Source organism: Callospermophilus lateralis, chromosome 8 (genome assembly GCF_048772815.1).
Source record: "Callospermophilus lateralis isolate mCalLat2 chromosome 8, mCalLat2.hap1, whole genome shotgun sequence".
In the NCBI taxonomy this organism is placed as follows: domain Eukaryota; kingdom Metazoa; phylum Chordata; class Mammalia; order Rodentia; family Sciuridae; genus Callospermophilus; species Callospermophilus lateralis.
The window spans coordinates 51338867-51353939 of record NC_135312.1 but is presented as its reverse complement, the minus strand read 5'-3'; the positions used below and the strand labels follow the sequence as shown (position 1 = coordinate 51353939).

Sequence of the window (15073 nt, the reverse complement as noted above, 5' to 3'; positions counted from 1 at the left end):
TCTGAAATTTTTCATTATATTTCAAAATAAAATAAGGTAAGAAATACAGTATATTTGAAGTCACTGTGTAAATCCTAAAAGAATATATAAAAATAGATGACAAAACATTGGAGAAAGGAGGAATGGTCCTTTTTCAAGAAGCACAGGTGTTGGGGCTGGGGATGTAGCTCAAGCGGTAGCGCGCCTGCCTGGCATGCGTGCAGCCCAGGTTCGATCCTCAGCACCACATACAAACAAAGATGTTGTGTCCAGTAAAAAATAAATATTAAAATTCTCTCTGTCTCTCTCTTTAAAAAAAAAAAGCACATGTGCCACCTTGTACCACATTGCTAAGAGCAGTCAGACCTGGCCACCAAATGCCTGTAGAAATAGAAACAAGAAACAGCATTAGGATTTTCAGATCCTGATTCTTTTAACTAATACTTCCTCTCAGGCCAAGATAACCTTAACCAAAATAAAAGACAATATGTCCTCTTTCTGTAAAAGGAAGGCTAGAGCAACATGAATTTATCCAAGGAGAATCAGTAAATCTATACCCATTGAAATGTGAAAATAACCACTGGGCTTCTCTTTTTGCAGACCTGTAGGATTTGGCACCCAAAACAGAAAGCTAAAGCCATGGATGATTGCACTTCTCATTTTGTTGTCACTGACATTGGTAGCACTGACCATTGGCCTTCTGACTCACTTCTTAGTCTCTGGTGAGTAAAATTAGGTATTTCACTCAATTTTATTTCATTTATCTGCAAAGCTTCATTTGTGTGTATGTAAATAAAATTTATATTTTTACCTGTTAAAGTCCCCATTCAGAATTTTAAAAATGTACTCTGTAATTTCATTAGAAATAGTTACTAAATATCTATTTCATACAAATACTTTTCTGTGTGCTCTGGATATAGCTTTAAGCAAAGTGGATGAATCTTCTATTCCATTAGAGTTCCCAATACAGTATTATTCTAAGAATCTACATAAAATGTCAAAAAATTTTATTCTTAAATTTAGTTTACTAGTAACCATAGAAAACAACTCTCACCATCTATTATATATTGAATAAAAAACTGTGATGAATTTGTCATGAAAATTAACTCTTTTACTCATGATCACCATTTTTTGTCCACTGGCATTTCTAGGATAAAAGAAAAACATGTCTCTGATGAAAGAATGAATTTCAAAATAATGTATAAAGTATGACATGATGTCATCACTAATTTTTAAAGAAAAAAATTATTCTTTCAAAACAATATGCAAGGATTATATTTTTATTACCTAGTATGTTTGTGATTACACAAGTACCACATTAGGAAATTTTCTTTTTATTTGCCATCTCTCTGTGGGCAGAATAAAAACCATTTACATTTTTTTTGACAAATCTCTATAAAGCCATTCTCATATGAATGTATGTGGAAAAATAAGTATCCCAGGCTGCTTACTTGAATGGTATTGTCTCTTTCCACCTTCCACAGACTTGAGGAGGGAGTGACACTGCCATTAGGAGACTAAACAGGCTTATTATGACCATACTCCTGGGCCTTATGTAATGAGTCCAACTGTAGTTTATGGGAATGACTAAAAAATTATTTGATTGCACAAAAGCCCCTTTTCTATGAGAGTAAGTTTTGATATGGATTATATTAGATAAGTAATTGAGAAGAGAAAAAAAATTACATGGTCCAGAGATGTTCAATTTAGGAGATAGTCCTAAGATTCCTCTTTCCTGATTCTTTTAACTAATACCTTCCCTCAGGTCAAGATGACCTTAACCAAAATAAAAGACAAAATGTCCTCTTTCTGTAAAAGGAAGGCTAGAGCAACATGAATTTATCCAAAGAGAATCAGAAAATCTGTACCCATTGAAATGTGAAAGTTAGTCAGGAAACCCATTGTTTTCTACTTGAGCTTGGATGCCCAAGAACCCAGGTTTTTTAAAGGTTACTCCATTCTCTGTCATGAATTTTTTGTTGCTTTCTTGTCCTCTCTGAGCCTTTCTCTCAAGGTTACCAAATTTGTCAGGAGTCTCCAATGCTCTCTCTTTTCTTACCTTACCTGATAGCCAAGCAGGAATCTGAATGACTTATCTCTGTTACAATGGTTTTCACTGCAATCTCAGACCGCTTTTTTCCTTAGTTTTTCTTTTCATGTTTTCTTAGCTATACCTAGGTCTGTCGTTACAAATCAGAATGTATAGGATGTCCATTTAATCTACTTTCAGTAGAATATGTATGGTGGCTTACATTTCAGCTCAGCAAGGGGAAATGAAGTAATGAACATTCACATTCTAGAGCCAGACCAATTAGGGTTCAAAACTTGAATAGGTCACCTAATAGTTGTATAACATAGAGCAAGTTACTTAATACCACTGTATTTTACTTTCCTCATCTGTTAAATGGAGTGATGTCAATCTTAGCTTGTGTAAGGCTCAGAAGAGTTAATAAAGTAAACAGAACAGTGCCAGGCACATAGTTACTACTTAATAAATGCCAGACAATGTTATTAACATAAAACTTAAGTGTAATTTTTATGAAATTAGAAAGAAGCTCATGATATTTTTATGACTTCATATTAGCCCTATTGTAGTTATGTCTTAGATCCTGAAATATTTGCCCAAATCCTTTAATTTCCTACTTCCCATTTTCATCACAGGTGAGAAAATGGAATACTATCATGGCACCTTTAAAATTTCAGATCTTCAAGTCAATAGCAATTCTGGACAAAAGAGCACATACCAGTTGGAGCGCTTACGGGAGATGAGCGAAATTTTGGTAAATCTGATAAGATTCTTTTTATTGAAGAATGATGCAAGTGGAAGAAATTTTATGAAGACATTTTCTTTATTTCCAAAAACATGATTTTCAGACGACATGCAAGAAAATCAATTTGCAGATTCTTTGGTTACACACCAGACTTGCCAAATTGATATGTGCTAGGATGAGTAGGTGGAGATAGAGAAGTAAGGGAACCTGCCTGACTAGCGAATGGGTGATTCTGATAAACCATTTCTAACTCAACCATTTCATTTAAAGATGAGAGACTTGAGGCCTCATTGTTCTCCCAATTCCATTATTATGTTTCCCTAAGGAAAAGCCTAACTATACCATAAATAATTATTTCTAAAACTATGTGATTTTTATTTTCCTAAAACTACATTTTAAGATTTAGGAAGTTTTTGAAGAATATGAGAAAAGAAAGGGCAAGAAAAATGTTAATATTACCTGTATATGTATTATTTTTTTCTTTTTTAAAATTTTTTATGTGTCTTAATTAGTTATACATGACAGTAGAATGCACTTTGATACATTATATGTAATGGAGTATAATTTTCTCATTCTTCTGGTTGTACATGATATAGAATCCCACTGGTGGTACAGTTATACATGTACATTGGGTAATAATGTCTGATTCATCCTACTAACCTTCCTATCCCCATACCACTCCCCTCCCTTCACACCCCTCTAAAGTAACTCTAATCTTCCCTAGCACACCCCCATTGTGAATTAGCATCCACATATGAGAGAAAACATTCAGCTTTGGTTTTTATGGATTGGTTATTTCACTTAGCATGATATTCTCCAGCTCCATCCACTTACCGGAAAATGCTATAATTTCATTCTTCTTTAAGGTTAATATAAATAAATAAATAAATAAATAAATAAATAAATATTTTATATATATACATAAATATATATATATATATACACACATTATATATATGCATAAAAATTGTGTATATATATATATATACACAATTTTTATGCATTTATCTGTTGAAAGGCACCTAGGTTGGTTCCATAGTTTAGCTATTGTGAATTCATTTGCTATAAACATTGATTTGGCTGCATCACTGTACTATGCAGATTTTAAGTCCTTTGGTTATAGACCAAGAAGTGGGATAGCTAGGTCAAATGGTGGTTCCATTCTGAGTTTTCTAAGGAATCTCCATACTGCTTTCCATAATGGTTGCACCAATTTGCAGTCCCACCAGCAAAGTATGAGTGTACCTTTTTCCCCACATCCTCGCCAACATGTATTGTTATTTTATTTTTAATAATTGCCATTCCGATTGGAGTGAGATGGAATTTCAGTGTAGTTTTGATTTGCATTTCTCTAATTGCTAAAGATGTTGAACACATTTTCATATATTTGTTGATCTATTGTAATTCTTCTTCTATGAAGTGTCTGTTCAGTTACTTAGCCCATTTATTGATTGGGTTATTTGTATTTTTAGTGTTAAGTTTTTTGAATTGTTTATATGTCCTGGAGATTAATACTCTGAGGTGCATGTGGTAAAGATTTTCTCCCATGCTGTAGGTTCTCTCTTCATGTTATTGATTGTTTCCTTTCCTGAGAAGCTTTTTAGTTTAAATCCATCCCATTCATTGATTCTTGATTTTACTTCTTATGCTTTAGGAGTCTTGATAAGGAAGTCACATTCCAAGCCAACATGGTGAAGATTTGGGCCTACTTTTTCTTCTGTTAAGCACAGTGTCTCTGGTCTAGTGCCTAAGTCTTTGATCTACTTTGAGTTGAGTTTAATGCAGGGTGAGAGATAGGAGTTTAATTTCATTTTGTTAGATGTGGATTTCCAATTGTTCCAGCACTATTTATTGAATAGGCTACCTTTTCTCCACTGAATGTTTTGGTGCCTTTGTCTAGTATAAGATAACTGCATTTATGTGGGTTTGTCTGTGTCTTCTATTCTGTACCACTGGTCTATGTGTCTGTTTTGGTTCCAATACCATGCTGCTTTTGTTACTATGGCTCTGTAGTGTAGTTTAGGGTCTGGTATTATGATGTCTCTGACTTCACTTTTCTTGCTAAGGATTGCTTTGGCTATTCTGGGTTTTTTATTTTTCCAAATAAATTTTGTGATTGCTTTTTCTAGTTCTATGAAGAATGTCATTGGGATTTTAATTGGAATTGCATTAAATCTGTATAAATATATAAAATATATAAAAATATAAAATAGTATGTCCATTTTGAAAACATTAATTCTGCCTATCCAGGAGCATGAGAGGTCTTTCCATCTTCTAAGGTCTTCTTCAATTTCTTTCCTTAGTGTCCTGTAATTTGCATTGTATAGGTCTTTTACCTTTTTTGTTAGATTGATTTCCAAGTATTTTATTTTATTTTTTCTGAAGCTCTTGTGAATGAGGTAGTTTTCATAATTTCTCTTTCAGTGGATTTGTCACTGCTATATAGAAACATGTTTGATTTATGGGTGTTAATTTTATAACCTGCTACTTTGCTGAATTTGTTTGAGTTTTAGAAGTTTTCTGATGGAATTTTTTGTTAATATCACCTGTATATATATTATTAATGACAGAAAACCCAGACCTAATATGTAACATTCAAGTTAAATGCTAGCAATTTTTATTAAAATGCAGCATTTTCCCCCAAAGCATTTTGCACTCCACTGGGTGCAAAATATACACCCAGTTGTATGAAGTTCTGCTTAGGATTCTCATGAACCATCACTCAAAATCGGTACAGGTTAACTTCCTGATAAGGAAGCACACAAACACAAAGTTATTTTAAAAGGGAAGAAATGACAAGTATATGGTTTGTTTTTGTAAAAAAATACTTTTCCTCCCACAACATTTTATTTCTTTCTGCACTTAGTTGTTGTTTTTCTATGTCACCATCTGCTCCTTGTCTATAGTGTACTCACTTGCAATGTATTTACAATAATATGCTTATTATTGATGGTGTTTATAATCTATATTTTCAATCAATATTAAATTGTGCACTGTTTTATCTTGCAGTCTCATCTCCCAATCAATAACTAATGTTTACAGATTAATGGTTCCTTCCATTCTTTTATATTCAGAGCATCTTAGAAAATGATATTTCCAATCAATTCTTGAGGAATGATAAAATGAACCTGAAGCCTGCATGTGCATGTATATCCCAATATCTTCTCTACTCCTTTTATCCTAAATGACTTCATATAACCTCCTCAATGTAAAAAAGAAAGAATCTAAAAATGCTTTAATGAAAAAGTTAAATTCTTTGAATAAAAAGAAGTGTATAATTTGTTGAGAAACTCAAAATCTATTTTCTTTTACATTATTGCTATTTTAAGTTAACTAAAATTCTGTCTATTAAAATAAATAGGAATAGAATATGTCTTAATAGAAGTGAGAGAAAGGCAGGGGTATATCTATAATGGAAACTGTGTTAAAAGTGGACTTTTGAGTTTCAGTTTAGCATGTGTTTCTAAGAATGCAGGAACTTCAGGGATAGAGGCTGAGTTAAGTGACATGTTATCAGAAAGGTATATGCAAGACCCTTCCATGGTTCTCATGTTTATTTATTCTTCTTCATCCAACAAGCCCATACTGCTGCCCCTGCAAGCAACCATTAGCAACTATTCTACTTCATGACTATTGTTTTATCTGTATTCATTCTTATAAAAATGCATTTTGTTTTATGTATGTGCACAGGCTTTAATCTTTTGTTTTATAAATCACTCTGTCTCACCATTTTTACCCAGAAACATTTATTTATTTATTTATTTGTATTTTATTTAGAGACAGGTTCTCACTGAGTTACTTAGCACCTCATTTTTGCTGAGGCTGGCTTTGAACTCATGATCCTCATACCTTATCCTTCCAAGCTGCTGGGATGCTCAGAACTTTTTTAAAAAGATCCACCCATATCACTAACTGCACATCTAATTCATTGCTATTAACTGTTACATGATAATTACTAATTAAATATGCCATATCTTGCCAGCACATTTACCTGTCACTCCAAGAATCAGACTCTTACTGATCCCTTTAAATATCCATGAAAGCACTTTTAGAGCAGAATTACTAGATTGTTGGACATGTGCACACTTAATTCAACAAAAGGATACACAATTGCTCTTCAGAATGACTGAATCAGTGTATACTCTCATATGCAATGAATAAAGTTTCATATGTCCCACACCTTTGCTAACAATTGCATATCTTAGTCTTTCATGGCAGCAACAAAAATATATATTTCATAAAATGGGTGACTTAAACTACAAACATTTATTTCAAACAGTTCAGAAGGTTCAGGAGTCCAAGACGAAGGTACCAACAAATACAATGTCCAGTGAGGGCCTGCTTCCTAGTTCACCAAAGACCATCTTCTTGCTGTGTTCTCACATGGTGAAAGGGGCAAGAGAACTTCCTTTTATACAGACATTATTCTCTTGAGGGCTCCATCTTCATAGCCAAATCATCCCCCTATCATTCCATCACCTAATACTATCACCTGGAAAATTAGGTTTGCAAAATATGAATTTAGGGTACACAAACATTCATTCCAAAGTATTTGGTATTATTTGGCTTTTTTTTTTCTTTTCTGGGTATTATTTGTCAGGCTATCAGGCATCAAGTAGTATTGTACTCATTATTTAATTTGCATTTTTTAATTACTAATGAGTTTGTGCATCATTATCTTTACTTACCCACCTTTTGGGCTTTTGTGTCTATAAATTGCTTGTATATATTCTTTGCTTGTTTGTTCTATTAGAACCATTTTTTTAAATTCATATTGCTTTGTAAGAGTTCTTTATAATTTTTAGATATTAATGTGTCAGTTATTGACATTTTGCTTCTAATAATACTTACCAAGAAACAGAAATCCATAAGTTTGAAGTAATCATATTTATTGATTTTCTTTGCCTTACAAATATGGTTGAAGTTTCTTTTAGAGAGGTTCTTCCCTCTTTATATATCACAAAAATTTTTTAGTATATTTTCTCCTATTAAGTTTATAATTTTATTCTTTATATTAGGTCTTTAATGCACCTAGAGAATACTTTGAATGTGATATTAGATATGAATCCAAGTATCTTTTTAAAATATAACCAACTAAACAATCTAAGTTTTCCAAAATATATAGTATAATTATTGAGCTCATTGAATTTCTTGTCACCTGGATCTACTGTAGAGGAAATATGATCTGTCATCTCAAATTGTTCCCAATCTTTTTGAAGAGATGTGAATAACACACATGAAATTGAACAGCATGACATGATATAATTAAGGATTAAATTGTAGGTTGAAGGAAATAAGTTGCAGAAGAATTTCAAAGAAAGAGAAGATGAAGGAGAGTTCCCATGGTTCATATTATTTTACACTCCTTTAAAAGAGACAGGTGTTCTTCTCCCCCCACCCCCGCCCTCTACAAAGTTTGCTTTAGAAGAATTATTGGAAGGATTCATGCCTCCTTCTGAGTCACTCCTGTTTATTGTTGCTAAATCCTAATGAATACAACCAGATTCTTTTCCCTCTCCTGTATGGGTGCTAATTAGATCATCAAGAAAGACAGGTTGCAGGCCCTGTTCTCCCACATAATTCTGGCTTTGTTGATTTGAATGTAAATAGAGATGCAAAAGTAAATGAGTTTGTGCTCACATACTGCTAAAATTTATCCCGGTTCCCTGAGATGGTGCAACAGACTTATTTCTTCCCTCATATCATCCTTCAGAGAAGACTTCAGAAACCAGATACTAGTAAAAATGTTCCTAAATTTATGATCAGCTTACCTCCCAATAAATTCATTAAAAATATCATAGGCTGAAAATACACTGAATATATTTAACCTACCAAATATCACAGCTTAGCCAGGTCTACCTAAAAATGCTCAGAACACTTACATTAGCCTAAAGTTGGCACAAATTTTCTACTACAAAGACTATTTAGTAAGAAAGGGTTGGATGCCTCATGTAATTTATGGAAGATTAATTTACTGAAGGAAATAAAACTAGCAAATGATACAGGGTTAGCATTTGAAAGTAAGCGTTCTGATTTGAAATTCTATGTTCTAATACAAACTTCTATCCTCCAAGCTGCTTATCATCCAAAAGAATCATCTGCATGATTTTACTTCCCATCTATCATGCCACAAAATACTAGAGGAATCGTTATTATATTAACAAGAGACAAAGACCACTATCTGTATTAACAATGGCAACAGCTGAATTAACTTAGGATTTTCTCCCCCTAAAAAGACTACTCCTGGGTTAAGGAAGTTCTAAATTTTATTTTCTTTGTACTCGGGAACACCAGAAATAGGCCCACAAATCATCCTCAAAATATATGTGTAGAGTTGTAGAGACAACAAACTTGGAAACAGAAAGTGATACAAAGAGATAAATGCAGTTTAGGAACACTCTCTATTAGAAGGGAAAGGTAAGATATTGGATTCCTCCGACAGGCACTGCAGCAGGAAAGTATAGTGAGAAAGAGATACTAGGTCAAAGTAAATTTAGCAAACGTGTGAAAGATTACCTGAAATTTGGAATTGGAGAAGGAAAGGAGAGTAAAAGATGTCCAATGTTTGGAGTCAGGCTATGGTCCTATGCCTAGAAAGACTGAATTTGAAAACTTGGAGAAAAGATAAATACTAAGAATAAGCAGAACTGGGTGTGGTGGCACACACCTGTAATCCCAGTGGCTCCAGAGGCTAAGGCAGGAGGATCTTGATTTCAAAGCCACCCTCAGCAATTTATCAAGACCCTAAGTAACTCAGTGAGACCCTGTCTCTAAATAAAATATATTTTTAAAAAACGGCTGGAGATGTGGCTCAGTAGTTAAGTACCCGGGGTACCTAAAAAAAAAAAAGAATAAGCAGAGACTTGCAAGAAACTTTCTGCTCAGAGGTTAGAAAAACTGTATGTAGAAAGTGACTGTGTTATTTGAGAGCTCAAACTTGCACTCATACTGTAATTGAATATTAGGTTTGACTGAAAGTAGGTGATATGTAGGATTAACCTCCACTTTCAAAGTGTGTCATTTGATTCCTGACAGGAAAAGCTAATTGTTGTACATTTCATGTCTAATCCATAATATTAACACTGCAAGTAAGGTATTATTATCCCTACCTTATAAATAAAGAACTGAGATCTGAAATTACAAATAATAAATGATGGAGGGGAAGTTTAAAGTTATATAGATAATTCTAAACATATACTCTTTCAACTAAATCAATCTACTTGTCAGGAAGAGATTCAGTTATGATAGGAGATAAAATTATTAACACCTATATCAACTCATCTTTCATTTAAATTTTTAAATCCACAAAGATTATAAATCCTCTGTGCTTTATTATATCATGTTTTCTTAATCAATATATTGGGTTTATATTATAGAAAGATGTCTTCATCCTCATTACCTTGTATCAATTTTCAATGATGAAGGCAACAATAGGAGCAACTATAACAGATAGAAGGAAGTTAATGGATTCATTTGCATATGGGTGTTTAACAAAATCCATAGTTGGAAGAAAGGTATAGATGGGTGTGCTTTTTTTGTGGAAAGTTTTTTTGTGTGTGACAGGAAGCAATACGAACCATCTCTAAACTTCTTGATGAAGTTTTGAATATAGCATAGTCTCCACTCTGCCAAGTTATCTATTTAGTTTATCATTCATCATTCAGTAAATGCAACGTTGTATTAGGCCCTATGAAAAATATCCCCCCTTCCTCCTTTCCTTTTTCCCTCTCTCAAAATAATCAAACTTAGAGTTTAAAAAAATAACACACTTGGAAATGACATGAACTTTCTAAATAATGGCCTTTCCTTGTTTTGGGCATTCTTATCTTAAATACATTTAGTACAATTTTGTAATATATACAAATTAGATATTTTTCTTTTAGAAATATAATTTGTCTACTTAAGTTATTATGGCACACTGAAAGCTAATATTTTATCCTTCGAATATTTCATTACAAACTATTTTTTACAAATTTACCTTGCTTCCCAGTCTCAGGAATATTAATCAATTTAGGATAATATTGTTCAATATATTGTTATTGCAATATATGTGATTAGTTATTAGTCTGTTTCCTTCTAAAAAAAAAAAGAAGAAGAAGAAGAAGAACTAGTGCAATAAAAAAAAATGACTGGTAACATGATAAAATATTTAACCTTATTTGGTGATTTCATTACCTCCTGCCTTAAGGTAATCATAGAGCACTCTACCCACAAGTCCACAGGCCTCAAATGATGCTTCATCCAGCTCCTTTCTCCAGTAGACATAACAATGGGCTCAAAGCTATGGGTGTTGGACTTTACCTGGAAGGCCAACAAGCCTTAAAATCCTGTGAGCATCTCTAATTATGATGTCCTATCCAGGCTTGAGAAAATGACTACGGTTCACTTATTCAATCAAAATTATCTGGGCCAGGCACAGTGGTGCACACCTATAATCCCAAGAACTCAGGAGGCTGAGAAAGGAGATCACAAGTTTAATGCCAGCCTCAGCAACTTAGCAAGATCCTGTCTGTAAATAATTTTTTTTTTTTTTAAGAAAAAAAGGACTGGGGATGTGGCTCAGTGGTTAAGCACCCCTGTATTCAATTTCAGCTACCCAAAACAAACAAACATATAAACCGAAAATCTGGAGATCTAAATAGATTCAATAAAAACTTTAATGGATTGTAACAAAAGCTACCAAGATTATGGTCCTTATTTTTGGAAGTGTTCTTGCAGTTTCAGATGCTCTTGGACACCACTCACAGCCTGTCAGTGGACAGCAGTTCTTGGTGGTAACCAACCTATGTGATGACTCTGAAGTCAGCACTACAAGGACATTAACAAGCTCAGAAGCTGGATGGCCTTGGCTTCAGTCCTGGCTCTGTGGCTTACAACCGTGTCATCTTGGGCAAGTCACTTCCTCATCCATATAATACGAATAATAAGAGATTCACTTCAGATGGTTGATGTTAAAAACAAATGGGCTCAAATACAAGAGACTTTGTATTTGATGCACAGTTGGCAAACAATAGTGATAATTACTCCTTTTGTTATAACACTTGTAGCCTCACCAATGAGCTTTCCACAAGAAATCAAACAGCCTAAAAATGTCCACAAGGAGAAAAATTTCCCTTCTAATAATTCAGGGGCAATTTTCTTTTTTTCTCTAGGAGCTTTAATCACAATTTGATGTATAAAATAGAGTAAAAATCCTTGGAATTATTTCCTAGTAAATGCAATCATTTCTGAGAAATAAATTTTCACATTGATTCATTAAAAAAAAACATGCTGCATATCTATCATAGGCAAAGCACTATGCTAGATACTGCAGAATATGAAAACAAATCATTATCTCTATGCACAAAGAGTTTGCAGTTTAGTAAAGGACATCCTACCTCTACATAAAGAGTAAGAAAGTTTGATAAGGATAAGAAAAAATGAGACAAACTAAGGAGAGTGCAAAATTAGTCTGAGGATGAAAAACTAACCCTGAAGAAGGTATTATCCAGAATAGATCTTAAGAAGAATTGTGATTCAGAAAAGTAGAGCTAGCAGAAGGTGTTACAAACCAAAGGAATGGCCTGAAAAGGACAAGTACACAGAAAAATGAGGGCCATGCCTGTGAGTTACTGGTATCTAGAAGCCTGAGCAGGCAAGCTGGTTACAGATGGTGAAGCCTTTAAATGTTTGGCATTATGAACAGTTCAACTGCAACTACACAGTACTCTCTGTTCCCTCCTTGATTTCAGCCCTGTAGCAATGTAACTTCAATTAAGTCATATTTAAACCTAAAGGTGTATCTTATACTATCTTATACTATCCTTTGTATGGCATCCTTAATATAATTAAGAGAAAGCCACTGAATCTAAAGTTTTTTGTAGAGTATTTTCAGTTACTTTCCTTCTCAGGAAGACTTCTGGTGTTGATAGAATCAAGAGCTTTATATGCCATTTGCCAACCTTCATTGGCAAGTCTCTTTGAAACTCACAGTCTCAGCCCTGCAATACCCCCTATGTGAATGTACAGAAAGCTGGTCGAGAAGCTTGTGATAGAGAAAGGCAGCAACATGTGTAAACATAACTCTGTTTAGTACAGGAATGAGAACTGAATGGCAGGGTGTATCTGTTTGTTTGAGTTGACAACCTCTCCCCAACTCTTTAATTAAACACCCAACTAACCTTCAATTGCCCTCTTAGAACTTAATCTCAGTGCAACTTCCAGCATTCCAAAATCAACAAGCAGAAAGAAGTATCAACCTACCTGAAAAGCGGTCTTTGTTCAATGTTAGGAGATAAATTACAGATCTCTCCAAATGCCCAAAAGTGAGAGGTAGGAAAGATTTACAAATCACTAACTCTACTAAGTGGCATAAATAGCAATAAATTTATAAGTAACTGGTGCACAGGTTTGAAAAAAAAAATGTTCTCTAAAACTATTGGGAACTTGGAATGCTATAATGTGCACAGAAAGAATGTTTCTGATGATGTAAGCATTAACTTGTCAGGCAAACACAATTTCAGAGTCTCTTGAAAGCTCATTTATTAATAAACTCCATTCAGCAATAAGTTTTTTATTTTTGTGTTTTCTTGGATCATCCCTCTGTTGTAACTTCATTAACATAAGAACTCTTTTTACCAATTTTTGAACTTCTTTTCTCAAAGTGTTGTCCTCAGACTGCCTGTATCACCTCAAGATCCCTGAGCCTCATCCCAGATTGAATTAATGAGTCTTTTTAGAGACAGAGTCCTGGAATTTGAATTATAAAGAAGAAAATTTTATATTATTGTGATCACATAGGTTATTTCTACTTAGATTCTTTCTACATTATTCTTTCAGTTACTATCTTCCCAGAGAACCTAACTGTTAAAAGATGGAATTAATGCTGTGTCTAGCTGTTTTTTTCCACAGGCATGTTCCAGATGGATGCTATCATACACAGAGTTGAAAATTATCCACAAGTTACAAATGGCCAAGAATCAATTGCACATGGAACTTACTCAGGGGATAATTGCCAACCAAACTTCTTAAAATATCCAAGTGCCATTTACTTTTATTCCTTTTAAAATTTATTGCTTTTCTCCCTGTTTCTTTTGGTTTGTCTTTTCTTTTTTTTTTCCAGACTTTCCTCATACACAGAGTTGAAAATTATCCACAAGTTACAAATGGCCAAGAATCAATTGCACATGGAACTTACTCAGGGGATAATTGCCAACCAAACTTCTTAAAATATCCAAGTGCCATTTACTTTTATTCCTTTTAAAATTTATTGCTTTTCTCCCTGTTTCTTTTGGTTTGTCTTTTCTTTTTTTTTTCCAGACTTTCCTCCCATTACCAAGGAATAGTATTGACTGTGGGTACAAAGAAATGAATATTCCATTGTCACTCTTGCAAAAACACATCTTGTAAAATAGTTTTATTTCTAGAATATAAGCTGCAAACCACCAAATTTATTCTTTCCTTATGTATGTACAGATAAGGGCATATTTTAAATACTAACAATTTATTCTTTAAATACTGCCTTTGAACTTATGTTTAGAGCTATTATCAAGTATATGTTTTACAAGTATTATACCATGTTATCTTGATCAATCAACTACTTGAAAGCTTATTGCTATGCGTTCTAGGAAATAAATTGAAACAAAATTAGTATTATATTTAACAAAGAGGCAAGACCTGAGTTTAATCCTTGTTTGTCATTATTTAAGTCCTTGTTTTTCATGATCTGTGTAAAGCCAGGAAAAGTCACATAATGTCTCGAATTCAGTTTCCTCTTTTAGTAAAACAGTGAACAATAATTCTTTTTACCATAAATAACTTTAAGGATTAAGGAAATAATTAATATTCTGGTTCCAAGTGAAGCGTCTATGAATTCCTGATGGTCCTAACTTATTCCTTGATCCCTAAAACAGACTTCCATTCATTGTTTTTTTTTTTTGTTTTATTTATTTATTTATTTATTTATTTATTTATTTATTTTTAGTTAGTGGGTTTTCCTGCCCCTTCCTTCAGGATTTAGGATCCCCTGCCCCATCCATACATTCGGCTCATCTGTTGTCTACCATGACCTCTGGTACTTGCATTAAGATGACATTCTTGCCACCAAGTGGTTACTAGGGGATATTGTCAGGCAAACTCTAGGTGTGACAGACCACAATAGCACGATGCTGTGTGGCAGGCAGTTAAAACTGGTGCATATGTTCCAAAGTCATTTGCTTTTATTCTTCTTTTTCTTTGGTGACATAAACTAAATAGTGTAATTCTTTTATTTATCTATTTATTTTTTGGATACTGAGATTGAACTCAGGGGCACTCAACCACTGAGCCATATCCCCTGCCTTATT

At 33.6% G+C, this 15073-nt stretch overlaps 1 protein-coding gene across 1 annotated transcript in view; it reads left to right on the top strand.

Moving 5' to 3' along the window:
• The first annotated feature begins 622 nt into the window (after window positions 1-622).
• Tmprss11a (transmembrane serine protease 11A) overlaps window positions 623-15073 on the top strand; it is a 39193-nt gene continuing 24742 nt past the window's right edge. The window contains exons 1-2 of the mRNA XM_076864994.2: window positions 623-701; window positions 2641-2759. Coding sequence (XP_076721109.2) covers window positions 623-701; window positions 2641-2759 — 198 coding nt within the window. The remainder of the gene's footprint in view (window positions 702-2640; window positions 2760-15073) is intronic.